The 27,144-nt window shown below is 42.6% G+C and overlaps 1 protein-coding gene and 1 pseudogene across 1 annotated transcript in view; one reads left to right on the top strand and one right to left on the bottom strand.

The window, feature by feature from the left end:
• Positions 1 to 1,222: 1,222 nt before the first annotated feature.
• Positions 1,223 to 7,308, top strand: LOC118397656 (class I histocompatibility antigen, F10 alpha chain-like; annotated as a pseudogene).
• Positions 7,309 to 12,174: 4,866 nt separating this feature from the next.
• The window catches only part of LOC118397996 (eyes absent homolog 3-like), a 28,590-nt gene continuing 13,620 nt past the window's right edge, over positions 12,175 to 27,144 (bottom strand). The window contains exons 4-18 of the mRNA XM_052470076.1: positions 26,833 to 26,930; positions 23,949 to 24,032; positions 23,577 to 23,646; positions 22,700 to 22,809; positions 22,229 to 22,369; positions 21,600 to 21,676; positions 19,159 to 19,339; positions 18,047 to 18,216; positions 17,532 to 17,615; positions 17,223 to 17,371; positions 16,894 to 17,054; positions 16,262 to 16,385; positions 16,021 to 16,142; positions 15,698 to 15,798; positions 12,175 to 15,503 (exon numbers count right to left, since the gene is read on the bottom strand). Coding sequence (XP_052326036.1) covers positions 15,423 to 15,503; positions 15,698 to 15,798; positions 16,021 to 16,142; positions 16,262 to 16,385; positions 16,894 to 17,054; positions 17,223 to 17,371; positions 17,532 to 17,615; positions 18,047 to 18,216; positions 19,159 to 19,339; positions 21,600 to 21,676; positions 22,229 to 22,369; positions 22,700 to 22,809; positions 23,577 to 23,646; positions 23,949 to 24,032; positions 26,833 to 26,930 — 1,753 coding nt within the window. The 3' untranslated portion in view covers positions 12,175 to 15,422. The remainder of the gene's footprint in view (positions 15,504 to 15,697; positions 15,799 to 16,020; positions 16,143 to 16,261; positions 16,386 to 16,893; positions 17,055 to 17,222; positions 17,372 to 17,531; positions 17,616 to 18,046; positions 18,217 to 19,158; positions 19,340 to 21,599; positions 21,677 to 22,228; positions 22,370 to 22,699; positions 22,810 to 23,576; positions 23,647 to 23,948; positions 24,033 to 26,832; positions 26,931 to 27,144) is intronic.

Here is a 27,144-nt window from a genome sequence, read left to right as displayed (position 1 = left end):
CAGTCTGATGGCCTTGAGATAGAAGCTGTTTTTCAGTCTCTCGGTCCCAGCTTTGATGCACCTGTACTGACCTCGCCTTCTGGATGATAGCAGGGTGAACAGGCAGTGGCTCGGGTGGTTGTTGTCCTTGATGATCTTTATGGCCTTCCTGTGACATCGGTTGGTGTAGGTGTCCTGGAGGGCAGGTAGTTTGCCCCCGGTGATGCGTTGTGCAGACCTCACTACCCTCTGGAGATCCTTACGGTTGTGGGTGGAGCAGTTGCCGTACCAGGCGGTATAACGCCATCATTGTAAAATGTCTATTCTTTTCTGTACATAAATCATTGATAGGCACTGACACATGTACAGGCACCAGCATTCGAAGACCTGTATCAAACTAATCAGAGTCAGAGTGCTGATTAAGGATCAGCTTGGCCTTTTAGATCATAATGAATAAGAGGACATCGACATAGGGGACCTGATCCTAGAAATTTCATCCAAATCGGGAATTCCCGCTTGGGAGCCTTTTATTTGATTTCACCTTGATTTAACTAGTCAGTTAAGAACAAATTCTTATTTGCAATGACGGCCTACCAAACGGCAAAAGGCCCCCTGCGGGGACAGGGGCTTGGATTAAAAAAAATATATAGGACAAAAATGCACATCACAACAAGGGAGACACCACAACACCACATGGAGAGAGACCTAAGACACCAACACAGCATGTTAGCAACACATGACATGGCAGCAGCACAACATGGTCACTGCTTTCTAGAGCTCTGACTTTCCCACCAGAAGATTACTGACTTCATGATTTGACCTCATATTTTTGAGTTCCCAGTTGTTTTGAATGTGGCATTCCTCAGGCCTTTTGTTGGATTGGTAAAAATGACTATTTTTCATTATTTCTTGACAAGTTTACTGACCGGGGCAAAGTAAAACATAAAATCATAGTAACAGTAAAAAAATAACAACATGCTGAAGTTAATGTGTGTGCTGCCAGGAGCCAATTGTGAACTACTTTAATGGGGAATTTATTAATATTCCACTTTACTAGAATTTCAAAGTTGGTTTTCAGAAATAGTGCACATTATCCCCATCTCATCATTCAGGGAATAACATTCAAAAGTATGCTCAGTGAGTGGCCAGTTTATTAGGTACACCACCAATTACTCATGTGGCCATGGCTTGCTATATAATGCAGGCACACAGGCATTGGGTTAGTGTTCAGTTGAATGTTAAAATGTGTGACCTAAGCGACTTTCAGAGTGATATGATCGTCAGTGCCAGGTGCGCCGGTTCCAGAATTTTAGAAACGGTCGGCCTACTGGACTTTTCACGCAAGACTGTGTCTTGGGCTGAGAAGGAATGCCTCCAGAGAAGGGTGTGACAAAAAAAAACATCCAGTCAGAGGCAGTCCTGTGGGCAAAAACAGCTCGTTGATGAGAGGTCGAAGGTGAATGGCAAGAATCATGCAAGATAACAGGCGGCCCCGAACAGGCAAATACAAGTACAGTACAACAGTTGTTTGCAGAATGGCATCTCGTAACACACATCTCGTCGGTCCGTGTCACGGATGGACTATTGCAGCAGACGGCCCCACCGGGTTTCACTCCTATCAGCAAAAAACAAGAAGAAGTGGCTCTCAGTGTCAACGGAACAGGCTGGTGGTGGTGGTATAATGGTGTGGGTAATGTTTTCCTTGCACACATTAGGTCCCATGATACCAATTGAGTAACTTTTCCATGCTCCAGAGAATTCAGGCTCTTCTGGAGGAAAAAGGGTGTCCAATACGGTACTAAATTATATTATTATTATATTATTATTATTATTATTATATATATTAAATGGGTGTACCTAAAAAGCTGTTTAACTGAACAGCCACACCATCTCTCAATAGGTACTAACCTACCGTATCTGTCAGTATGTCTATCTTCTGTGTCATTTATTACATACTATTGTTGAGTTAGTACATAGAGTTACTGTATATGTGGTAATTGTAGAATATTTCTACTTTCCAGCTGTGCATTCCCTGCGGTTTGTTAGTACTCTGGGACATCAGGAATACCAGACTTGCCAGAGTTCGTGACTTTGGTGCTGGTGAATGGAAATCTCTTCTCCTACTATGACAGTAACATCAGCAGAATGACTCATAAACAGGAGTGGATAGCCAAGTCAGAGGGGCCTGACTACTGGGAGAGAAACATTCAGCTGTACATTGGTAATGAGCTGCTCCCCAAAACCAACCTGGTTGTTTCCCAGCAGCGCTTCAATCAGACTGCAGGTGAGTGATGATAAACCACCCTTATTAACATCGGTATTAAATATCAACTTAACTAAGCATGTGTGTGTGTATTACCCTCCTCTGTAACCAACAGCAGAGCCGCCTCCCTGTGTGAGTCTCTGATAAGAGAGAAAGCAACGAACAGAGAAAGCAGTGCACTGTGATGATATCTCGACAACTCTTACTCTGAACCTCACTCGGTCTTTCTCGTTGCCTCTCTCTCTCTGGTGTGCACATATCCCAGGTAATGTATGGTTGTGAGTAGGATGAAGAGACTGGTATCACTGATGTGTTGTTCCAGTATGGTCATGAAAGAGAGGATTTCATCTCATTTGACCTAAAGAGAATGACATGGGTCACTCCAAAGCCACAGGCTGTCATCACCAAACACAAGTATGACAGTAACATAGCTGTGTGTCGTCTGCATAGCAATGATAGGAGAGACCATGTGAGGTTATGACAGAGCCAAGTGACTTGGTGTATAGCGAGAATAGGAGAGGGCCTAGAACAGAGCCCTGGGGGACACCAGTGGTGAGAGCGCGTAGTGAGGAGACAGATTCTCGCCACGCCACCTGGTAGGAGCGACCTGTCAGGTAGGACGCAATCCAAGCGTGGGCCGCGCCGGAGATGCCCAACTCGGAGAGGGTGGAGAGGAGGATCTGATGGTTCACAGTATCGAAGGCAGCCGATAGGTCTAGAAGGATGAGAGCAGAGGAGAGAGAGTTAGCTTTAGCAGCACGGAGCGCCTCCGTGATACAGAGAAGAGCAGTCTCAGTTGAATGACTAGTCTTGAAACCTGACTGATTTGGATCAAGAAGGTCATTCAGAGAGAGATAGCGGGAGAGCTGGCCAAGGACGGCACGTTCAAGAGTTTTGGAGAGAAAAGAAAGAAGGGATACTGGTCTGTAGTTGTTGACATCGGAGGGATCGAGTGTAGGTTTTTTCAGAAGGGGTGCAACTCTTGCTCTCTTGAAGACGGAAGGGACGTAGCCAGCGGTCAGGGATGAGTTGATGAGCGAGGTGAGGTAAGGGAGAAGGTCTCCGGAAATGGTCTGGAGAAGAGAGGAGGGGATAGGGTCAAGCGGGCAGGTTGTTGGGCGGCCGGCCGTCACAAGACGCGAGATTTCATCTGGAGAGAGAGGGGAGAAGGAGGTCAGAGCACAGGGTAGGGCAGTGTGAGCAGAACCAGCGGTGCCGTTTGACTTAGCAAACGAGGATCGGATGTCGTCGACCTTCTTTTCAAAATGGTTGACGAAGTCATCTGCAGAGAGGGAGGAGGGGGGAGGGGGAGGAGGATTCAGGAGGGAGGATAAGGTGGCAAAGAGCTTCCTAGGGTTAGAGGCAGATGCTTGGAATTTAGAGTGGTAGAAAATGGCTTTAGCAGCAGAGACAGAGGAGGAAAATGTAGAGAGGAGGGAGTGAAAGGATGCCAGGTCCGCAGGGAGGCGAGTTTTCCTCCATTTCCGCTCGGCTGCCCGGAGCCCTGTTCTGTGAGCTCGCAATGAGTCGTCGAGCCACGGGGCGGGAGGGGAGGACCGAGCCGGCCTGGAGGATAGGGGACATAGAGAGTCAAAGGATGCAGAAAGGGAGGAGAGGAGGGTTGAGGAGGCAGAATCAGGAGATAGGTTGGAGAAGGTTTGAGCAGAGGGAAGAGATGATAGGATGGAAGAGGAGAGAGTAGCGGGGGAGAGAGAGCGAAGGTTGGGACGGCGCGATACCATCCGAGTAGGGGCAGTGTGGGAGGTGTTGGATGAGAGCGAGAGGGAAAAGGATACAAGGTAGTGGTCGGAGACTTGGAGGGGAGTTGCAATGAGGTTAGTGGAAGAACAGCATCTAGTAAAGATGAGGTCGAGCGTATTGCCTGCCTTGTGAGTAGGGGGGGAAGGTGAGAGGGTGAGGTCAAAAGAGGAGAGGAGTGGAAAGAAGGAGGCAGAGAGGAATGAGTCAAAGGTAGACGTGGGGAGGTTAAAGTTGCCCAGCACTGTGAGAGGTGAGCCGTCCTCAGGAAAGGAGCTTATCAAGGTATCAAGCTCATTGATGAACTCTCCAAGGGAACCTGGAGGGCGATAAATGATAAGGATGTTAAGCTTGAAAGGGCTGGTAACTGTGACAGCATGGAATTCAAAGGAGGCGATAGACAGATGGGTAAGGGGAGAAAGAGAGAATGACCACTTGGGAGAGATGAGGATCCCGGTGCCACCACCCCGCTGACCAGAAGCTCTCGGGGTGTGTGAGAACACGTGGGCGGACGAAGAGAGAGCAGTAGGAGTAGCAGTGTTGTCTGTGGTGATCCATGTTTCCGTCAGTGCCAAGAAGTCGAGGGACTGGAGGGAGGCATAGGCTGAGATGAACTCTGCCTTGTTGGCCGCAGATCGGCAGTTCCAGAGGCTACCGGAGACCTGGAACTCCACGTGGGTCGTGCGCGCTGGGACCACCAGATTAGGTGGCCGCGGCCACGCGGTGTGGAGCGTTTGTATGGTCTGTGCAGAGAGGAGAGAACAGGGATAGACAGACACATAGTTGACAGGCTACAGAAGAGGCTACGCTAATGCAAAGGAGATTGGAATGACAAGTGGACTACACGTCTCGAATGTTCAGAAAGTTAAGCTTACGTAGCAAGAATCTTATTGACTAAAATGATTAAAATGATACAGTACTGCTGAAGTAGGCTAGCTGGCAGTGGCTGCGTTGTTGACACTACACTAATCAAGTCGTTCCGTTGAGTGTAATAGTTTCTGCAGTGCTGCTATTCGGGGGCTATCTGGCTAGCTAGCAGTGTTGTTTACGTTACGTTGCGTTAAAAGAACAACAATAGCTGGCTAGCTAACCTAGAAAATCGCTCTAGACTACACAAGTATCTTTGATACAAAGACGGCTATGTAGCTAGCTGTGTAGCTAGCTACGATCAAACAAATCAAACCGTTGTACTGTAATGAAATGAAATGAAAATGTGATACTACCTGTGAATGCGACCGGGTTGTTGAGTCCTATTCGGTAGACGTTGGCTAGCTGTCGGCTAGCTGTTGGCTAGCTGTTGGCTAGCTGTCGGCTAGCTGTTGGCTAGCTAGCAGAGTCTCCTACGTTAAGGACGACAAATAGCTGGCTAGCTAACCTCGGTAAGTTAAGATAATCACTCTAAGACTACACACTCTAAACTACACAATTATCTTGGATACGAAGACAGCAAGACAGCTATGTAGCTAGCTAACACTACACTAATCAAGTCGTTCAGTTGAGTGTAATAGTTACTACAGTGCTGCTAATCGGTGGGCGTTTGCTAGCTGGCTAGCTGGCTAGCTGCTGGGCAAATAGCAGTGAAGACTACGTTAGGACGACGAAATACGATAATTATGCAATTATCTTTGATACAAAGACGGCTATGTAGCTAGCTAAGAAGAAATTGCTAAGATTAGACAAATCAAACCGTTGTACTATAATGAAATGTAATGAAAAAGTTATACTACCTGCGGAGCGAAGTGCCAATGCGACCGCTCGCTCCAACCCGGAAGTACCGGGTTGTAGGAAAGTGTCAGTTCTTCAGTGTTGTCACATGAAAAGATATACTCAAATATTTACAAAAATGTGAGGGGTGTACTCACTTTTGTGATATACTGTATATCCACAGTAAAACAAGTCCTATATCGACATAACCTGAAAGGCCGCTCAGCAAGGACATCAGAGGGAAGGAAAATTATATGGATATGTTGAAGTAACATCTCAATACATCAGTCAGGAAGTTGAATCTTGGTCGCAAATTTGTCTTCCAAATCGGGGGGGTTCTGTTTTTTGTGCGTTTTTTTTCACAAAAAAATATATTTTGTATCTTCGAAGTGGTAGGAATGTTGTGTAAATCAAGTGATACAAACCCCCCTAAAATCCATTGTAATTCCAGGTTGTAAGGCAACAAAATAGGAAAAATGCCAAGGGGGTGAATACTTTCACAAGCCACTGTATGAACTGTTTATAGTGACCACGGTCCATTCTTTAATTGATCAAATCTATCCTAGCCAGAGATGTAAAGTTAGAGCCTATGCATAATGCTGTGTGTAGCCTATAGTGTAAATAACACTAAAATACCTACTAAATTATGAAGGTATAGCTAATCAAAGAGTACTCCATAAACGAGGAACGCATTTACTCAAATAGACTAATAAGATGTATTAGTCATGAAAGAATAAACACTCATACAATAACAGTGTACCTGGAATACATGACATGCAAAATACAACAGATGACTATCAACTAAATAAGACTCCTGTGTTTACTTACAGGTGTGTCTTCAAAATAATATCTAGAGAGAAAGTCTGTGTGTCTGGTACAGTAAATTCACTGCCCATTTAACCAAATTGAAAATGGGAAACTCACCCACAACTTTATGATATATATCTTGTGTCAATTATTTTAAGGATGCAGCTCAAATATTGCCACCACCTCAGCACAAGCAAGCTGATGTTAGATGGGTAAATTGCTGAACCTGGCATTAGGGCCCATTATACTATAATCTCATATCGTGTGGCAACCTGGTCTCAGAGCATTTTGTATTCTTCTGTATGAACTATATATCTGAAACACTCCATTTAGTAAAATGTTACATTTAGCCTATTTTTATGTAACCATACCAAATATATATATATATCATACTATTTTTAGTGTCTTAGTAAACAAAATGTTATACCTAGTCTATGATACCAGGCTGTGTGTGGGCATATGAGTAATGCTCACACGCCTCGGTCTTCAAACATGTACATTGAAGTGCAGTAGCAAGTATGGAACTTTTGTACTTTAACTGTATGTTACATGAGGATCCATAGGGACTTCAGTAACTTTGTTCATTTGTCTTTTATCATCTGCTCAGGTTGTGTACAACTTACCTCTCTGTTGTATGGCAATGTGCTTTACATATTTCTCTTCTCCTTCTACAAAACATGTTTGAGGCGTGGAGATTTGTTTGGAAGTGTGTGTACTTAAACTGTCTGGACTTTGCTGTTTGTATAACTTCAGTTTCACAGTCGATGGGTCACTTAGTGAGCAGGAGTCACAAGTAGCGGCTGTGTTTTTCTTTTTCTTTTCTTTTCCATTTGAGGGTTAAATGCTAGAGCAACTCCTGGCTAGCAGAGTAGAACACCTGTTTAGGCGAGGTGCTGGCTAGCAGAGTAGAACACCTGTTTAGGAGAGGTGCTGGCTAGCAGAGTAGAACACCTGTTTAGGAGAGGTGCTGGCTAGCAGAGTAGAACACCTGTTTAGGAGAGGTGCTGGCTAGCAGAGTAGAACACCTGTTTAGGCGAGGTGCTGGCTAGCAGAGTAGAACACCTGTTTAGGAGAGGTGCTGGCTAGCAGAGTAGAACACCTGTTTAGGAGAGGTGCTGGCTAGCGGAGTAGAACACCTGTTTAGGCGAGGTGCTGGCTAGCAGAGTAGAACACCTGTTTAGGAGAGGTGCTGGCTAGCGGAGTAGAACACCTGTTTAGGTGAGGTGCTGGCTAGCGGAGTAGAACACCTGTTTAGGCGAGGTGCTGGCTAGCGGAGTAGAACACCTGTTTAGGAGAGGTGCTGGCTAGCGGAGTAGAACACCTGTTTAGAGAGGTGCTGGCTAGCGGAGTAGAACACCTGTTTAGGAGAGGTGCTGGCTAGCGGAGTAGAACACCTGTTTAGGTGAGGTGCTGGCTAGCGGAGTAGAACACCTGTTTAGGAGAGGTGCTGGCTAGCGGAGTAGAACACCTGTTTAGGAGAGGTGCTGGCTAGCGGAGTAGAACACCTGTTTAGGAGAGGTGCTGGCTAGCGGAGTAGAACACCTGTTTAGGAGAGGTGCTGGCTAGCGGAGTAGAACACCTGTTTAGGAGAGGTGCTGGCTAGCGGAGTAGAACACCTGTTTAGGAGAGGTGCTGGCTAGCAGTGTGTTTTTGTTGTTGGAACATCCCTTTAATGGAAAACTTCAGCTCCCCTAATCGTGACATTTCAACTTAACATGTAGTTTGCTCACCTGCACACATACTCCAACTTCTTTTAGAAGTAAGAGTTATTTTATACCTCCAGCCAATCGCAATCACTCTATTGAGACATATTGCAGACTCGTTGAAAAATATGTTGGTAATCTCCTTCAGAACAAAACAGGAGTACATATCCTTCCATAATTTAACAGAGAATGAAACACAAGCTTTGCTTGATTTACAATCTGATACATCAGTCCTTACCCGCCCTGCTGATAAGGGTGGGTCGGTTGTACTCGTGGATAGTACAGTTTATGTAAAGGAGTGTCATAGACAACTGCTTGACAACACCTCTTACAATAAACTCAGAAGTGACCCCACTTCCTAATTTCAGAACACTATCTTTACTGTCCTCGATGGGTTTTAAGTTCTGGTCAGATCACCAAAAAAAACCCACGACATTTTGGTTATTCAACACCCTAAAAGTGTCACTTTCTATACTTTGCCGAAATTACACAAGAATGTTACAAAACCTGCAGGGCTGTAGCGGGCATTGACACAGTAACGGCCCCTTTATCGACTTTTGTTGACTTTTTATTAGACCACTCGCAGAACAGCTCCCCTCCTTTGTAAAGGACACCAGCAGTATGATCTCTATTAGTGAATCTCCTGATCCTCTCCCTGATTGTTCTTTGTTAGTTACTTTTGATGTTGAGTCGTTATACAGAATATTCCACACGAGGGCGGTATTGAAGCCATGGAACATTGTCTTCTGCAACGTGACCCTAATGAATTACCTTCCAGTGCATGCATTATGACATTGGCTGAAATAGTACTCGCACACAACTACTTCATATTTCTAAATGATTTCTTTATTCAGATGAAGGGTACTGCTATGGGTTTACTAAGGTTTCTAACTACGCTAATTTGTATGAGGGTTACATGGAGAAACAGTCCATTTTCAATCCTCTCAACAAAACATCTTGTCTAACATTATTATTTGGAAACGGTAGATTGATGTTTTTGTTCTATTGAGGGGTGAAGTGAAACAGCTCCAGGCACCTGAGATTTACTACGCAATCTGACACACGTCAAATTAGTTTGCTTGATCTTCTGATTTTGTTGGAGGATAATGTTCTATACACTGATCTTTACAGGAAACCTACTGATCGTAACAGTTTCTTGAAAAACAGTTTTGCCTTATAGCCAATTCTGTCGAATCAAAAGAATTTGCAAAAAACAATCAGACTTCGACAGAAATATGTCTGAGACGCAAAGTAAACTCAAGGATTCAAGGGTACAAAAATGGTCGGATTAATACTGCCATTGAAAAATGCAAAACTAATCGAGACATGAGCTCTTTCAAGGACAAGTCTCGCAAAAATAAACATTCTTGAGTTCGAGCTACCTGCTAGTGTTCTGAACAAATTAAGCAAACATTGGCACTTTCACAAACACGTGTTTTCGGACCCTCACTTGGTCGTATTTTCGCGGGGCAGAAATCTCAGATAAATTGATAAACTCTAATTTACCTCCCTAAAATAACCCTGCACAACGTCTATTTGCGCATCTACCGGATGGAAACTACAAGTGTAATGGCTGCGCTCAATGCAATGGCATTTAAAAATGTAGATCAATCAAACACTCCCAAACAGGGAAACAGATCCCTATCAAAGGTGTTATCACGTGCTCCACTAAGGCAGTTATTTCTCTTATATCTTGTCCTTGTGGTAAAAGGTATGTGGGTAAAACAAAGCGCGAATTAAAAGTACAAATCTCGGAGCATCGTAGCACCATTTGGTGCAAAAACTCGATTTACCCAGTTGCGGCTCACTTTTTGGAAGTGAACCACTCGATTTCGCTCCAACGTTATATCGGCATCGGAACATGTCACCCTCCCTAGGAGATTGGGTGACCTCGACAATTTATTAATAAAACGAGAGGATGCCTGGATCTTTCATTTAAAGACCCTTGCTCCCGTTGGTCTCAATGTAGACTTTAATCTGAAACCATTGGGATTGTGCTACTCGTTGTAAATGTGTGTAGCCAAATTGTATCTACGATCGTACGCTATCCATTCATGTTTTTTTTTATGGTATTTTTATATCTGGGAATTAACCAATGATATCAGGCCATACCCAGCCATGATTACAGACACCTGTATGTGTCCTGAGACACTAAACTAGTGCCCCATAGTGTTTGTCATTATACCCTGATGAAGATAGCTTTTCTGTCGAAATGTTGGATAATTAGGTTATAAACTGGTTGGTTCAGCACTGAATGCTGATTGGCTGACAGCCATGGTATATCAGACCATATACCACGGGTATGACAAAACATGTATTTTTACTGCTCTAATTGTGTTGGTAACCAGTTTATAATAGCAATAAGGCACCTTATTGGGTTTGTGATATATGGTCAATGCACCACGGCTAAGGGCTGTGTCCTGGCACTCCGTGTTGCGTCGTGCTTAAGAACAGCCCTTAGCCGTGGTATATTGGCTATATACCGCACCTCCTCGGGGTCAAATCATGATGTCAGTGATCTTCAGGTCGGAAAGTTGGAGCTCTAGAAAGTGGCCTGAGTTGGATGACCGTTCAGAAAGTTCAAAGTTGTCTTTCTGAGTTCCCAGTTGTTTGAACGTGGCATCAGATTGTAACTATGGTACCTCAGGGTTGCCAACACATTCCCCACACCCCCTTCCAGGGGTTTTATTTTTTATTTAACTTATAAACTTCTCCTGTGTTTGCCTCTGTTTATTGATAAATCCCCCATCATAGTGGTTTCATCCAAACTTGACAACCCTGATAAAGTTCGCGTATGTTTAGGCCGGGCAGTCGGCTTCTATTTGAAGTGATGATCTGTGAGGTGATAACATTTATTTGCTTTGTGATTTGTCAAAAACTGTAAACGACTTGTCAAGTCATGTGCTCCAGTTCTTGTATACACTATAACAAGTATATTGAAGTTTGGCCACTTTTCAGCATATTACAAATCTAAATTCATATTTTTCAGACAAAGGGCGCAGCCATCTTTGAATTTGTTTATTTGCGTTTTATAGTGAATGACATTCTGGGATTAGGGAGTATTTACTTGTCAAACAAACATGGCTGCCATCATAAATCATTTAACTGCTGTTAATTTAGCTGACACGCATCGCTTTTCTAAACAATATTGCATTTCTCCCTTGTACTCACCAGAGATGTGGCACATTGTAAATAAGTCTAACTGTTAGGTTACTAACTTATGTTTTGGTCAGTGTAACCTGTTATTTAGACTGGTTTATGGAATGAGTTTGGCTGTGGATGTGTTCGGGTGATGCTTGGATGACGTTTGCGTTTATCTTTTACAATAAAAAATGAAATTGAGGAATAAAGTCGTGAAGACTTATTTCCAATTAGTACAAAAGATTATTTGGATGCTTTTCAGACAATGATAGTTTAGACGCGTTTGTTGCATCATACGTTCTGTTGCTACTGTTCCAATCATATTAGTGATGGTTCGCTGCAGGGAGGGACCGTGCACTCAACAATGATCACAAATATGTGATTGTATGCATCAAAGGGTTTTAATACATGCAATAGGACAGTGATCACATTTGTGATCACAGATTTACCGCCGTCTTGAATCTTTCAAAGTTATCAGCTCTTTAAAAATCCTGCTTTAGCAGCTCCGAATTAGGCAGTTTGAAGTTGTTAGACTCAGGCCTCTGGCATAGCATGGAAGAAAGCCACTGAGTAAAAGCCTTAACAACCTTGTGCCCCAGGATAACATTTCTGATCTCTGAGCTGCCGACGATTTGAACCGAGCCTGTGGTACATTCCATCAGAGGAAGGGGACAGAGCCTCTGAGTGTCATCTCACACACAATCATTTTCATGCAGCTGCTAGCGAGAGGTTCTGAAGCACTTTATGGTGTACATTTGCATTTTTTGTTCTTTGTATGCAAACATGACTATAAAATGTGCAAAGACAATGAAAACCAGGCACTTTCAAAGTCATTTTTATTTGTATTTACAATTGCCTTGAGTGTTATTATACACAGGACAACCTTATTGGGCCTTCAACAGTGTTCTGGTCCCAGACAACAAAAAGTGGGGTGGGAAAACACGTCCCTAACATGTTTTATCGTCAAGGCTTTTTTTCTACAGAAGATAGTCACACTAGCTGAGTATTCAAGAAATAACATGATCAAGTTGAGCCAGATATGTCTCTACAAAGCTGTGCCTTCATAGCTCCTTGCATTTGAAATGTAAATCACTACATGACAGCCAACCGAGACTTATCAAAATGCACTTATAAAATTGTACATAGTTCTTAGTCTTCAACACAAATCCAAGGGAAATGTAAAAAGCAGACACAGCTTTTTTTTAACAATCAACTTGTTTAGCAACAAGAGTACTTTAAATCAGAAACCATCACTGATAGAAATACATGCACCGTAAACACCTAAGATAAAACAAACTAAATCCTACCAATGAAAAGGGTGAAAGGCAAACAAAACTAAAGATGATCTAATGAACAGTTCAACAATAAAAACAATTGGTTTGGGTATGCTGACTTCCAAATGTGTGTCAACTTCACAAAACACCCTTCCATTCTAAAGGATCTAATTCATCATTTTACAATGCATCCATTTCATCTCAACTCCATTAGGTAGTAACATGTACTGTTTTAGGAGAACATACACCAAACATACTGCAAGTCTATATACATGCTTCACCGTAGGCGGTGGATCTGGGCACCATTCAAAGTACCATGTGATACAGATTTGATTGTCTAAGCGGTAAAAGCCAGTCACAGCGACTCAGAAATGCTACATGACAGCATTGGGATTCAGTTTTCAACAAAGAGAAGGATGCGATGACTTGGTGAACAAAGCTGCGAATCGTCTTTAAAAGGAGAGAATTTCCGCTGTAACATTTGTCATCGGCAGGGCAATCAAAACAAGAAAATAAAACTTATTCAAAAGGAAAAAATACATTATTCACATACAGTAAGCTTTTCAGTGCTACTGAGTTACAAATAAAATATTTCAGCATCGATTAATGACGGTAAAAAAAAGATGAGTAAAATAACACTTAAACTAAAGTGTAACAACAACCATGTTTGATAAATGCATTTAACACAACTTAAGTATTTCCCCTAGAGATGATATATTCATATACAATATAGATGGCTAAAAAGGCACGATACAAATATGTACAAGACACTCTAGAAAGATGCAAACAAATACACAAAGAACACATTCTTAACGGTCAAGCTGCAGGGGTGTGTAAAATTGCCAAATCTTCTTCAGGCTCAGTATTGTTTAGTCATAATCTCACACGACCAGGGTTTAATAATATCAACCCTCAAACCACCTCTCTTGACCAGCTAGCTACATGCGGCAACAAAATGTCCCTTGAAATATAGACCAGTTAATAACAGGCATACCATTACCACTGACCAGAAATGTATTGCACAGTCATCTCCCCCAATATGTATAATGATGAGGGTAGATCGACTGACTACACTGCAAACAGACAGCGGCTGTATCTTTTTTGGGCACCCCAGCTAGTTCACAGATGAATTACCAACTTGGGGACATGTCTTTGTATGCTGCTGTTTCTCTATTCAAAATGTGACGATAGGAACATCTGTGGTATTTGGAAACTGTGGGAAACACTTGGGAAATAAATCAACACATATTTTTGGTAAGTTACCCACCACATTGTAATAATGGTATCTGGGGTTGTGTGACTCGCACCATGCAAATCAGCTAAAGATTGATTTTACACATTCCCATTTATCAATGACTCAAGCAGTTGATCTTTGTGATGGAAATATCTGCCATGTGAGGTAATCAGGACCAGATTGACCAGACAAACCTCCTGTGACTTGGTCTAACAATTTCCAGTATTGAACAATAACAACAATTGCACTGTATCTTAAACAACATGTGATTGGATTGTGCCATTCCTTTCAGCAAACTGCTTTTAAATGCTATTTGTCAAGTTTAAGTCCCTTTGCAGGAATTCAAGGACACTTAGGGCTGTGCTCTGAGAAACAGTTAGCCCAGCGGGGACAGCTTCTAAAAGGTTATTTATACATGTACACACATTGAACTTCAGCACAATGCTGAAGAAATTACACATTGTTTTGAAGGCCCATCCTTAGTCTTTTAAAGTTAATTTACAGAAAGGCCTGGTTTGGCTTATCTTAGGTAATAATATACAGCAACCTGGGGTCCATAGATATCATGCAGTGAAATACAGGCTAGGTTCTTCATTGAGTCATTGCCTTTGCCACAAATCAGTTTATGTAAAAAGACCACAGAAGACTGTTAGGCTGTTGAAGTCTGACACAGTGGAGAGGTCGGGACAGCTGAGAGAAGGGTGGTTTTATAATGAGCACAACATTCTATCTCCATGGAGGACATGGTCAGTACTAGAGTATAACTAGTAGAAAGGTTACATCCAGAAGGCAATTGAAGGTCATTCCTAAGTAGCAATCTCATCATATGCTTAGAAAAACTAAAACAATTCCCAACCCCAATCAATGCTGCCTCAGTAACATTGAATTCTGTTTTCAAGCTTTGGAATGAGTGCAAAATAACCCCAAAATTAGAAAAATAATTCATTTTGTGACATTATCCTTTCATGTATAGCTACCGAGGGCTCTAAAACAATCCAAAGCGTCCGTCCGTGATGCCCGACAGTGCTGCAGACCTTTGCTTTGGTCAATCCACGAATGAGAGACAGTGTGCATCCCAAATGGCACCCTTTTCCATATATAGTCACTACTTAGTCAAAAGTAGTGCACTGCATAGGGAATAGGGTGTCATTTGGGATGAACCCAGAGGAACAACAGCCTGTGAGTTGTGGAGCCAGAGGTTTGTCTTCTTCCCTTTAGTTGTGTCCTCTCTGACTGCTGTGCCCCAGTGCCAGGATAGCTGCCATAGGGAGAGTGCTGCTGGGCAGGAGCCCTGCATCAGAGAGTAGATCTGTCCAGTCTGCTTCCCAACCACTGCCATCCCCAAGTCCACCTCAGTTCAGTCCATGGCCATCACACTGGGGCAAGAGTAACTCACTAGGGCCAGCAGGTGTGTGTGTGTGTGTGTGTGTGTGTGTGTATTTCAGAGGGCTGGGGTGGAGCCAAGTACCTAATAATAATAAAGAAAATAAGTCACTCCACAAGCGAACAGTGGTGTGACTGACTGTTTCCCTCTGTGTCAGACCTCTATCCCTCGCGCTCTACAAGAAGTCTAGCTCCAGAGCTTGGTGCAGGGATACTAGGTCCCCGTGGGTGGAGATACGCCAGAAAGGCATGTTGTGCTGCAAAAACAGAGCAGAGATACCAACAGTCAAATCAATACACCAAGACTCATTTCCTGCAGTGTTGAGTGTAAATGGTGAATACCAGAAGTACTTGACATACTGTATGCAACACAGAATAATTATTGCCGGCTGTTTGTTCAGTCTTAATACCTTGTAATATGCAGCTGATACCCAAATGCCCATAGGCCTACCTGTTTTGCTGCAAATTCCTCATCACGGCCATCTCCTACCACCACATAGGTCACCTTCTTCCCAAAGCGAGAGACGATGCGCTCAAAGCAGCTCTCTTTCCCTACAGAAAGACCACAGCAAAATAATTTTCCCTACAGAAAGACCACAGCAAAATTATAAGTAAATAGTCACAAGGACACACACTAGTAGATTGACTTTCAGCTGAGATACTCAAATGCTGGATTTAATCCATTTCATCCACCTTGGATCAAATACAAATCCTTTAAACCCCACGGCTATGGAGAACATGGGTTAAGGACTGTGTGTTATTGGTTCAGTTTACCTATCTTGGTGGCACTGTAGATGTTCTCTATGGGGAAGACGTCCCCCAGGCCATAGAGCAGCACCTTGGCCAGAGCAGGCACCAGCTGGGTAGTCGTCACCAGGACATTCATACACTTACCTCTGTGGACACGGATACACACACAGTGAGTAAGGCCACAATAAACTCCACTACAACCCCCCCCCCGCATCAAATTACACTGTAAAATAAGAACAAAGATTGTCTAAAATGTCAAACTCACTGTGCTGACCTGGACTGGATGAGCAGCAAGGATTTGAGTGCCGTACTGAGCCAGGCGTCCGTCACATTTTCCATCTCAGACTGCAGTCGAAGGAGCAGCTCCCTCTTCATGGGACTCAGCAGGCCTGGAGGAGAGCAGAGGCGTTCGATGTGTTATTACCAGGAAAAGCCCAAGAAAACAAATATAGCATCACTAATTTCTTGCATTGATGCCGTATATAAAAACAATACCATCAGAGCAGGGCATTGAGGTTATTACCACAAGCAACCAGGAGATGGCGCAGGAACACATTTACAACCTCCCCATCGTCGACCCTATTCTTTTTCCATCTATTGGTATCTGGCCGTTATATCAATGTCTGATTAGATTCTACATTCTAGGTTGCTGAAAAATGGCTGTGCACAAACAGGAATATTCCTCCCAGGCGAAACTATGACACGGCAAGAGTACACAAAAGCATACCGTTTTTATTTGAACAATGCATCAACTTTTAACGTCTCAAAGTAATATTGCGGAAATTAATATTCAGATGTCATCAGTGTTTGGACACCGTGCCCTAAGGGTTTCCCAGTAAGTCACAGTCTGGTGATTAGTCCAAATTTGAAGACAAACACAGTTGTCACACATCTCACCTCCCACATTGCATTTGTATCCGTTGTAGAGGTCCTTTAGACGGCGGTAACGGAAGGCCAGTTTCCTCATCCACTCCACTCCACCCTGGACTCCAGTAGTGGCCCCTGGGGCCCCTCCACCACTGGGGCCGTTGAAGCCGTCCGCCAGGAAGTTATAGGTGCTGAGAGGATGAGAGGATTGTATGTGGCGAGCGAGGAAATTAGGGTCACTGAGTCTCTACCGTTTCCTGATATGAGCATCACAAATCATCACTATTTAGCTAAATAGTATGGCCTTTTGTATTTACTGGTTGTTTCCAGCAGCATCATAACTGAAGACATGTCCATACCTCAGATCCTGACCATTGTCATCAGAAGCCATGTCTTCAACATGGACCTGGTCACACTCCTCCAGGTCATTGAAAAACAGGTGTGTGTCTGCCAGCTCAAAGATCAGCTCCTCCATCTGAAGACCCAGGTTCAGTACTGTGGCAGGGTCCTACACAACCCCAACAGGACAGAGGTTACATTCATTTCAATAGAAATCTTACCATATCAGATAAATTAATTCTATTATACAGACATGTAAAATAATAGATTACAGCGCAAAACATGATAGTTGCGATTTCCCCAATGTTTCTGCATTCCCAAAGACACACCTTGCCAAACTTCTGAGCGAAGGAGCCCGTGAGCAGAGAGTGGAAAATGATGATCGTCTCATCCAGATCCCAGAGAAAGATTCTCTGAAAGAGACGGGAGAGGAATGAGTCAGTAACTAAAGAGTGGGACTAATCAGAAATTATTCCATTTATAAAATTGCATGAACATGTAAAAACGAAATAACATGTTTAGAGCAGATGCATAAATAAAGACAATTAAAGAACCAGTCATCTGAGTAGCTGGTTAATTTGTAAGTCTGTAAATGAATGACTGCATTTTTAAACAGTCTGAGGTGGGGTTTTTGAAGTATTTTTTAAAATGTATGCTTTGGCCACATACGAAGATAGGATGAGTCAACAACATTATTTGGGTATGAGTTAGACAACTTTTAAAAAGTGAGATTTTCACTGGAAAGTTACTTTAAAAATAACCTAATCTGAGTAGCTGGTAAATTTGTATGTGAATGAGTGAGTAAGTGGTTGTGCACCTCTGTTCATGTGGGTCCTATAGTTACCTCAAGGTCGTTGTCAGTGGGCTGGTTGCTGTCTGATTTCTTGGCCTTCCCCTTGGCCTTGCCAGCAGGGTTCCTCCTCCCTGCCTCATCCTGGTCCCGGGCCCCCGTGGGGAGAGCCACGCCTGCCGGGAGGGCCACTCCGGTCGGGAGGTTCTCACGTGGAGATGCGTCTGAGGGAGAGGGCAGACAGGTTTTGGATTGATAGCTGACAATTCAGTTGAGCACTGACACAATCTCCCATGTTGAATACCTCAGCCTAAATGGACTAACAAGCCCGTAATCAAAGCAATGTTGATAACACATTAACTACTGGATCCCAGTGTTATCCATCCAGCTATATTCTAAACATGGAACTGACATTCATCCAGTAAGGCATTGTGACACCGATAATGGGAGTTATCAGAAGTACCTATAGATACCTGCATGGTCATACGGTAAGACTAGGGTTGCAAAGGGAGGGTATATTACTGGAAACTTTCAAGGTTTACCAGTAAACTACCAGAATGTTGGCCTCTTTCAAGGATTTTATGTAATCTATCACAAGAAATCTAATGGTCCTTTTGGGTACTTCAGGTTTTTACAGGTGTCTAATGATCTCTGGCCCTCTATGTGGCCTCATCACATGTAAACTATTTTAATTAAACAAGATGATTTTAACAAAATAGAATGACAAAGCTGTAAAACATGATCCTAAATATAAACCATTGGTGTTTAATATCCTTTATATTTTCCCCCATCCATTTATTTTAATATGTATTAGTCGTCAATGTTTTGGTGTAAAACTGGTGTCAGTTGTGAAAAACGTCAATCAATGGAAGAGTTGAAGAGTTAGTTGAAAATAATGATGTTTTTTTTCTTCATTAAATTAGGATATTGTCTCTAGATTCATATTGGCCTATCTACTAGAAAAACTAATGGACACTGATAAAAAATGAATACTATATAAGAATACATTTGTTAAAAGTTATTCAAGTATAAATTACCAAAGTTACCATAGATAGCTATTGATTCTGTTAATTACCAAAATAACGTTAACTTTTGTAAACTACCGGTAGCTTTGTAACCCTAGGTAAGACAGTACTAGCTATTGTTATGAGGAAAGGCTGAAGTACCTGTAGTGCTGGGCAGTCCAGCGGAGGCACTGCCCTCCGTCTTGATGGCTGGATAGCCAGCCACACCCACACTGGATCCATTCCCTTCGCTATTGGGCTGGCCGGCGAGCAAGTAGCTAGGAGGCGGGGCGTAGTACTGAGGGAACTGGGCCTGGCCCAGAGAGTTATAGCTGCTGAACTCCTGCAGCATGAGAGACACATACAGAGAATGGACATGAAACAATCAAGGATGGATTTACAGGCTGTGTCCCACAGGGCTCTGGTCAAAAGTATGGCAGTTGTGAGGCAGCCATACTCCATTAGACATACTCCGTTAATGCATTGTGCCTTGACCCTGCACCGCACGGAAGTCTCTGTGTAGAGATTTTGGTCTTGCCGTAGGTTGTAACTTTACATATGCTCCAGTGACGTTTTGCTACAGAGACTAGGGCAGTTGCAGTGACCCTATTAGCGCCCCTCCGGCAGTCATGACCGCAGTAAAATTCTACATGAAAGTTGAGTCACGGTAATCTCCTCTTATGCACTCTGGACATGCCTTAGCAGTAGCCTATCCAACTGGCTAACGATCTTCAGGTCCTAATGGCCTGCTACTCAGGGCTCTATTGTCCCTCTAACCACTGACAATGCAAATGCAATGGAAAAATCACATCAAAAACTCACCATTTTGATTGATAAATTCAAAGAAAGAAGTTCAACAATAGGTTGAAACGGAGTAGAACATGGCCATTCTGGATGTTGTTTCAAGGCCTAACAACTAAAAAAAAAAAATGGGACAGCGCTTTCTAAGGAGACGGTTCATTCAAAAATACCCATACACATATTACAGCTTACTAATAAGCATAGGCCTATATAAGCCCAAGCCCCAAGGGCTGTTATACAATACATAACCAATGAATAATACATATGGCAGAAAAACATTTCTTTATTTTAAATACTGATATCTTTGGTACATGGTCTAGCCTACATTAAACAAATTCTGATTTAGCCTATACTTATAGTGAATTTGTTTAAGATTTTGAATAGCTTAGTAATAGGGATTTTTAGAGAATATCTCACCACTCTTGAGTTTCCATCTACTTCATTCCTATCTCCAGCGCACAGAGAGGGGATGTCAACAGTTTAATGAAAAATGTTTTGTGAAAACATGTTACTATCGATGTCCCCGAACAGATTTCACTTGGTTTCTCAAATTAAGCACTGGGTAGCTTCTGGAACAGGGTTGAAGAGCCCATGGCAGAGAGTTTGGGCAGAAAGAATATCACCTGTGGTGCAGCGAAATTACCGGAGTAGCCTACCTAACATGAGTGAACTAAACAGACCGCCGGGGAAAGGGGCCTCCATTCTCTATTCCAGTGCATAAGGATGACATGTCTTTGGTCTTGACCCTGTTCCTGCCCATTTGATAAATATAACATTCTAAATCTAAATCTATTTCACATATTGGTAAAGACTAGATTAAATTGAGAATAGTCTGATGGGTGAAAATATGATCACTTGATGAGAGAACAGTGTGCAACCTGAGGCAAGGAACAGAGCGCAAACTTCTTTTCATGCAGCTCAAATATCTTTGGATTTCTACGGCCTTCTAATGTTTGTATCATTTATGACTAAAGTAGCCCCCAAAAATTAATACAAATAAACTCTACATCTAGCATATAGGAACGGTTTCAAATTCTCACTTTTACGCTCAGCACGTTTACGCTCTCGCTCTGGAAAAAAATCTGTTCTATTTTATTTAGCGAAGTTCAATTATATGATTCATACTATAAAAGGCAGCCTAGTGGTTAGAGCGTTGGACTAGTAAGCGAAAGGTTGCTAGATCGAATTCCTGAGCCGACAAGGTCAAAATCTGTCGTTCTGCCCCATAAACAAGGCAGTTAACCCACTGTTCCTAGGCCATCATTGTAAATAAGAATTTGTTCTCAACTGACTTGCCTAGTTATATAAAGGCGAAATAAAAAAATTATAATATATAATAGTGGCACTGGACTTATAAGCATATCTGGTCAGCTAAATTAACAAGCCTACAGCCTATGGCACAGTGTAGTCAGATAACATACAATAAGGCCAACTCATTCTGTTCTGAAAAAACCCCCACCATTTTTCTTTAGACCACCTAAAATAAAATGTATTTTTCATTTTTAAATAATGAATGTATTGTGATGGTGTATATTACATTTATTTATTAGACTTTAAATGTAGATGTTCCAAAAAGGCACATATTAGTGGCTTGTATGCTGCTTCTATGAGTGGAGCCTTGAGATGCTAAACATGTTTATGTTAATTAATGGTAAATTACTATTAGACCAGCAGACTTTTGCATGACAATAACCAGCTGCCAAAATTTCATGACCCCTACAGCCCTAACAGAGAACTTTCAGATTCATTTTTGTTGCTTTTTGAGGCCCTAATTTCCCTGGTCAAAGCTAGCCAGTCCTTACCTGGTGAGTCACTGTAGGTGTAGCCGTGGTAGCTGAGGGGATGTTAGTGTACACACTGGATGTAGTGAAACTGGAGCCTGGCAGAGAAAACAGACACCTCAAAACATTGGAAAAACGCAGACAATAATTAATACTTCATCTCAATCCATTTCAATGAATTGATCATTCACGCCAGTGAGCGCAGTAACCGTAGTAGTGAAAAGTGCAAAAACACATCTGCATAAATCATAGCACCGATTTCCTTGTCCAGTAAGCTTGTGCCTGACTTGCACTATGGGACTGTTCGGAACCGTAATGTGCTGGGTTGGATATTTTTCTTCCACATTGCCTTTTCCAGAACAGTTAGAGCAACTATTGTGGATGCGTAACCAGGCCAGGCCAGCCCAGCACAGCTTGGCTCAGTTTGGTCCTGTAGTGTGAATCAAGCATATTATTATGAGGTGCACCCTTATTAGCGTTGACAGAAAGCTGATGTTTCCGGTTTTCAGGAACACAGTATTTTCAACCTAACTTCCATTTGCACTGAATAACAGAAGTAGGGAATCGTCTCAGGCATCTGTCTACATCTGCTACGTTAGGTTATATGATGTAAGTCAGGGTGGTGAGATTGATAGATGGCGATGGCTTGCCTTGGCTGGGGTATGAATAGTGGACCTGGCCTGGCTGGGTTGAGGTATATGCAGAGCTGAAGCTGAGAAACCCAGGCTGGCCAACAGAAGGCACTGCATCAGGCAGCCCTGTCTCTGTCTTAACGCCTGGCCACATAGCACCTGAGGGAGGGATGGACAGAGAGAGAGAGAGGGAGAGAGAGAGGGAGAGAGAGAGGGAGCAAAAGGTAGGAGAGGGAGTTGTAAAAGGAAATTTAAAAAAGATGTAGAGAAGGAAAAGAGTTAAAGAAAGACCTTTCAGTCAAAGGAGTGAAAATTATTGGAAATTTTAGGGCATTTGAATCAGTGCAAAAGCTTGACGTAGCGTAACAAGCGTAATAATGAACGAACAGAAGCATAGTGTTGGGTTATTGTGCAGGTGATGTTAGGAGAAGACCAGGGAGGTGAATAGTGTTTGTGTGTGTGAGAGAGCGAGAAAGATCAAGGACTGACCGAATGGTGGGAGGCCGTAGGTCTGTCCTGCTTGGGGGAAGGCGGTGTACACAGTGGACTGGGTCAGAGGAGGGAAGGCCACCTGGCTGCTGTACGACGTGACGGCTGGGCTGTGGGACAGATGGGGACTGTGAGAACTACTGGAGGAAAACTCGCTTCCCAATAGCATGCAGTGGAGAGCTGGGCCCGCATTGATCAATTGTCTCAGCGTATAAGTGTTGATCTAGGATCAGGTCCGCCCTGTCCATGTAATCTGATGCATGATGATTTAAAAAGCCAAACTGATTCTAGAGCAGAACTCATACCCTGAGATGCATTGAGAATATGGTCCTGGGCCCCCATTTATCAAGTGTCTCAGATAAATATTGCTAATCTAGGATCAGTTTGACATTTTAGATCATAATAGTTCAGATTATTATGGACAGGGGGGACCAGATCCTAGATCAGCACTTCTACTTTGAGACGCTTGATAAATATGGGTCCTGACCAGAACTTTTTAATGTCTAGAGTTTCCACAGACATATTCTTACATTAACATTTATACAGTAGAACTAGAAGTCATCACACACTGATTACTTCTGGCTGCACAAAGCATTTCCCTGTGGGAACAATAAAGTTTGAATTGAACTGTCATGCAAGTCCCAACATACAAGTAACCCAGTGTCTCCCAATCCTGGTCCTGGGAACCCAAAGATGTACACATTTTTGTCCTATCCCTAACACACTTGACTTAACAAATCAACTCCTTATCAAGCCTAAGATTAGTTTTTTTTTAATCCGGTGTGTTAGTGCTAGCCATTTAAAAATAATATGCACCCCTTTGGGTCTCCAGGACCAGAAAACACTGAATAACCTATGACAGCAGACAATTACTCACCTGCTTCCATGGTAGATGTGGGAGTTATATTCAGAGGCTGTTGTCATGGTGAGCTCTTTGCAGGTCACCGCTGGAAAAACATGAACAATGGTAGGCAAGCCTCAGCTTAAACACGTTTTACAAAACATGGTCTCACTATGACAAATGAAAAGCTTGTGTAGACCCAAGGAGTGTTGTGCTCGAACCGGCATGTGCACGGCAGCGGTTGCCACCTTTTGGGTTTTGCCCTAGCACTACACAGCTGATTCAAATAATCAAAGCTTGAGGATTTGAAATCAGCTGTGTAGTGCTAGGGCAAAACCCAAAAGGTGCACCCCTTGGGGTCCCCAGGACAGAGTTTGGGAAACCCTGTGTAGGATGTTGTGCTCATACCAGTGTTTGTGTAGGGGTTCATGGACTCGTCACAAGCCTGAGGCCCTGCTCCTCCTCTGTCTGAACCAGACTGGTCCCTGCACCCTGAAATCAAAAAGACAACAGTCAACCATCGACACCGATGAGTGAACTACCACTTATGTTCACTAACACCATCTACAAGTTCCATCTATTCCTTATATGCCCACACACATGCCAGCAGCATACCACCCTGCATATCACTGCTGGCTAGCAGGGTTGGTCCTGGGCAGTTCCAGGATGGGAGACCAGATGCTGCTGGAAGTGGTGTTGGAGGGCCAGTAGGAGGCACTCTTCCCTCTGGTCTAAAAAAATATCCCAAGTGATTGGGGACACTGCCCTGTGTAGGGTGCAGTCTTTCAGATTGGACGTTAAATGGGTGTCCTGACTCTCTGGGGTCATTAAAGATCCCATGGCACTCATCGTAAGAGTAGGGGTGTTAAACACGGTGTCCTGTCTAAATTCCCAATCTGGCCCTCAAACCATCACGGTCACCTAATAATCTCCAATTTACAATTGGCTCATTCATCACTGGCTCATTCATCGTTGCTGCAAATGAGAACGTTTTCTCAAGTCAACTTACCTGGTAAAATAACGGATAAATAAACAATAGATCAGGGCATAAAATGAACACCTACCAAATGTGGGTAGATTTAGGTATTTGCGGGTAAGAATGTCTATTTCACCAGCTACTTTGGCGGGTGGTCAATTTGCAGGGCTCTACAGTGAGAGCAGTCCATTCGCAAATGTGAAAATATTCAAAAGTCAAGTATGAGCACTAGTGGTTGACTGATTAATTAGGGCCGATTTCATGTTCATAACAAATCGGTAATCAGCCTTTTTGGACGCCGATTATGGCCGATTACATTGCAATCTACGAGGAGACTGCGTGGCAGGCTGACCACCTGTTACGCGTGTGCAGCGTCAAAAGGACCTTGTGGCTACAAGAAGCAAAGGTAAGTTGCTAGTTAGCATTAAACTTAGCTTATAAAAAACAATCAATCTTCACAATCACTAGTTAACTACACATGGTTGATGATATTACTAGGTTAACTATCTTGTTCTGCGTTGCATATAATCAATGCGGTGCCTGTTAATTTATCATCGAAGCACAGCCTATTTCAACTTCGCCCAACGGGTGATGATTTAACAAAAGCGGATTCGCGAAAAAAAGCACAATCGTTGCACAAATGTACCTAACCATTAACATCAATACCTTTCTTAAAATCAATACACACGTATATTTTGTTAAACCTGCATATGTAATTAAAATAAATTCATGTTAGCAGGCAATATTAACTAGGGAAATTGTGTCACTTCTCTTGTGTTCATTGCAAGCAGAGTCAGGGTATATGCAGCAGTTGGGCTGCCTGGCTCATTGCGAACTGTGTGAAGACAATTTCCTCCTAACAAAGACCGTAATTAATTAGCCAGAATTTTACATAATTATGACATGACTTGAAGGTTGTGCAATGTAACAGCAATATCTAGACTTAGGGTTGCCGCCCGTTCGATAAAATACGGAACGGTTGCGTATTTCCTTGAAAGAATAAACTTTTCGTTTTCGAAATGATAGTTTCTGGATTTGACCATATTAATGACCCAAGGCTCGTATTTCTGTGTGTTTATTATATTATAATCAAGTCTATGATTTGATATTTGATAGAGCAGTCTGACTGAGCTGTGGTAGGCAGCAGCAGGCTCGTAAGCATGCATTCAAACAGCACTTTAATGCATTTGCCAGCAGCTCTTAGAAATGATTGAGACACAGGGCCGACTTCAAGCCTATCACCTTCTGAGATTTGGCTGGCAATAGTCAACTACCTATAAGAACATCCAATAGTCAAAGGTATATGAAATACAAATGGTATAGAGAGAAATAGTCCTGTAATAACTACAACCTAAAACTTCTTAACTGTGAATATTGAAGACTCATGTTAAAAGGAACCACCAGCTTTCATAAGTTCTCATGTTTAAGTTTCGTGCTCAGAATTTTAGCTTTTTTACATGGAACATATTGCACTTTTACTTACTTTTCCAACACCGTTTCGGCATTATTTAAACCAAATTGAACACATTTCATTATTTATTTGAGACTAAATTTATATTCTTTATGTATTATATTAAGTTGAAATAAAAGTGTTCATGGTTCATTCAGTATTGTTGTAATTGTCATTATTACAAATATATATAGAAAAATCAGCTTTTTTATTTGGTCCGCCAATAAAATTGGTATCGGCGTAAAAAAAAATCATAAGCAGTCGACCTCTAATGAGCACGTGTGAGTTAGAAAAATTGGGCAGTAGCTATTTTCAAAGTATGTCTGCTGTTTTGTTTCATAGCTAATCGCACAAAGAAATAGGAATCCTATATCCCACCTCACGCAGCAACACCACTGCCTGCCAGTGAAGTGCAGTGCTGATAGATTCATTTTGAGGCACTGTGCACAGCAATAAAAGTTGGTCTAATTTACTTTAACGTCCACAAAGTGAGACTTTGGCCTCGTGTTTCTTGGCTATTTACACTTTTTCACAAGGTCGGTTGTTTTTCAACGTTAGTTTGAGTCTGCTGCTTCAACCAATAACGAAGAGACGCCCTAGTCAGATCCCAAGTCACTCGCACTCAGGACTCTTATAGGGGCAGCTGAACATTTCGTCTCTGATATTTTGGTTAAAAGACTCAGGTCAACAAAAATTTAATTAAATTGAGCAAATCACGGTCATCCATTTTGTGAGTTGCTGGTAGACTTCGTAATCTACCTGCCACAGGGGCTGGTGGATAAAAAAAAGTATGTTTTAGGCCCTGCAATAGATGAGCATTTTTTTGAGAGCCATTTATTTCTCAGGTTTTCATTTATTCAACTCACCTCCATCAAGCTGGGCATTAGACAAGGAGGAGAAGGAGTCGTCCTGATCTCCTGAGCCCAAGAGAGTAGGGGGGCTCTGCTCATCACCACCCAATCCCCTAAAAAAACAACATCCATTTACCAAATATCACAAGCCTATTTACTACCCACCGACAGCACTACCTGTGCTAATGAGAGAAAAGTAAAACTGAACCATCAAACTAGTCAGTAATACATTTATCAGTCTAGCCACCATATAGAATCTTTGAGAGGCCATTAATAAGAACAAACACCACTGTACAACCCACAACAGGAAACAATCACAAAATGATC

The sequence above is a fragment of the Oncorhynchus keta genome, chromosome 19 (assembly GCF_023373465.1).
Source record: "Oncorhynchus keta strain PuntledgeMale-10-30-2019 chromosome 19, Oket_V2, whole genome shotgun sequence".
In the NCBI taxonomy this organism is placed as follows: Eukaryota; Metazoa; Chordata; class Actinopteri; order Salmoniformes; family Salmonidae; genus Oncorhynchus; species Oncorhynchus keta.
The sequence above is the reverse complement of the archived record's forward strand: the minus strand, read 5'-3'. Positions and strand labels throughout refer to the sequence as shown.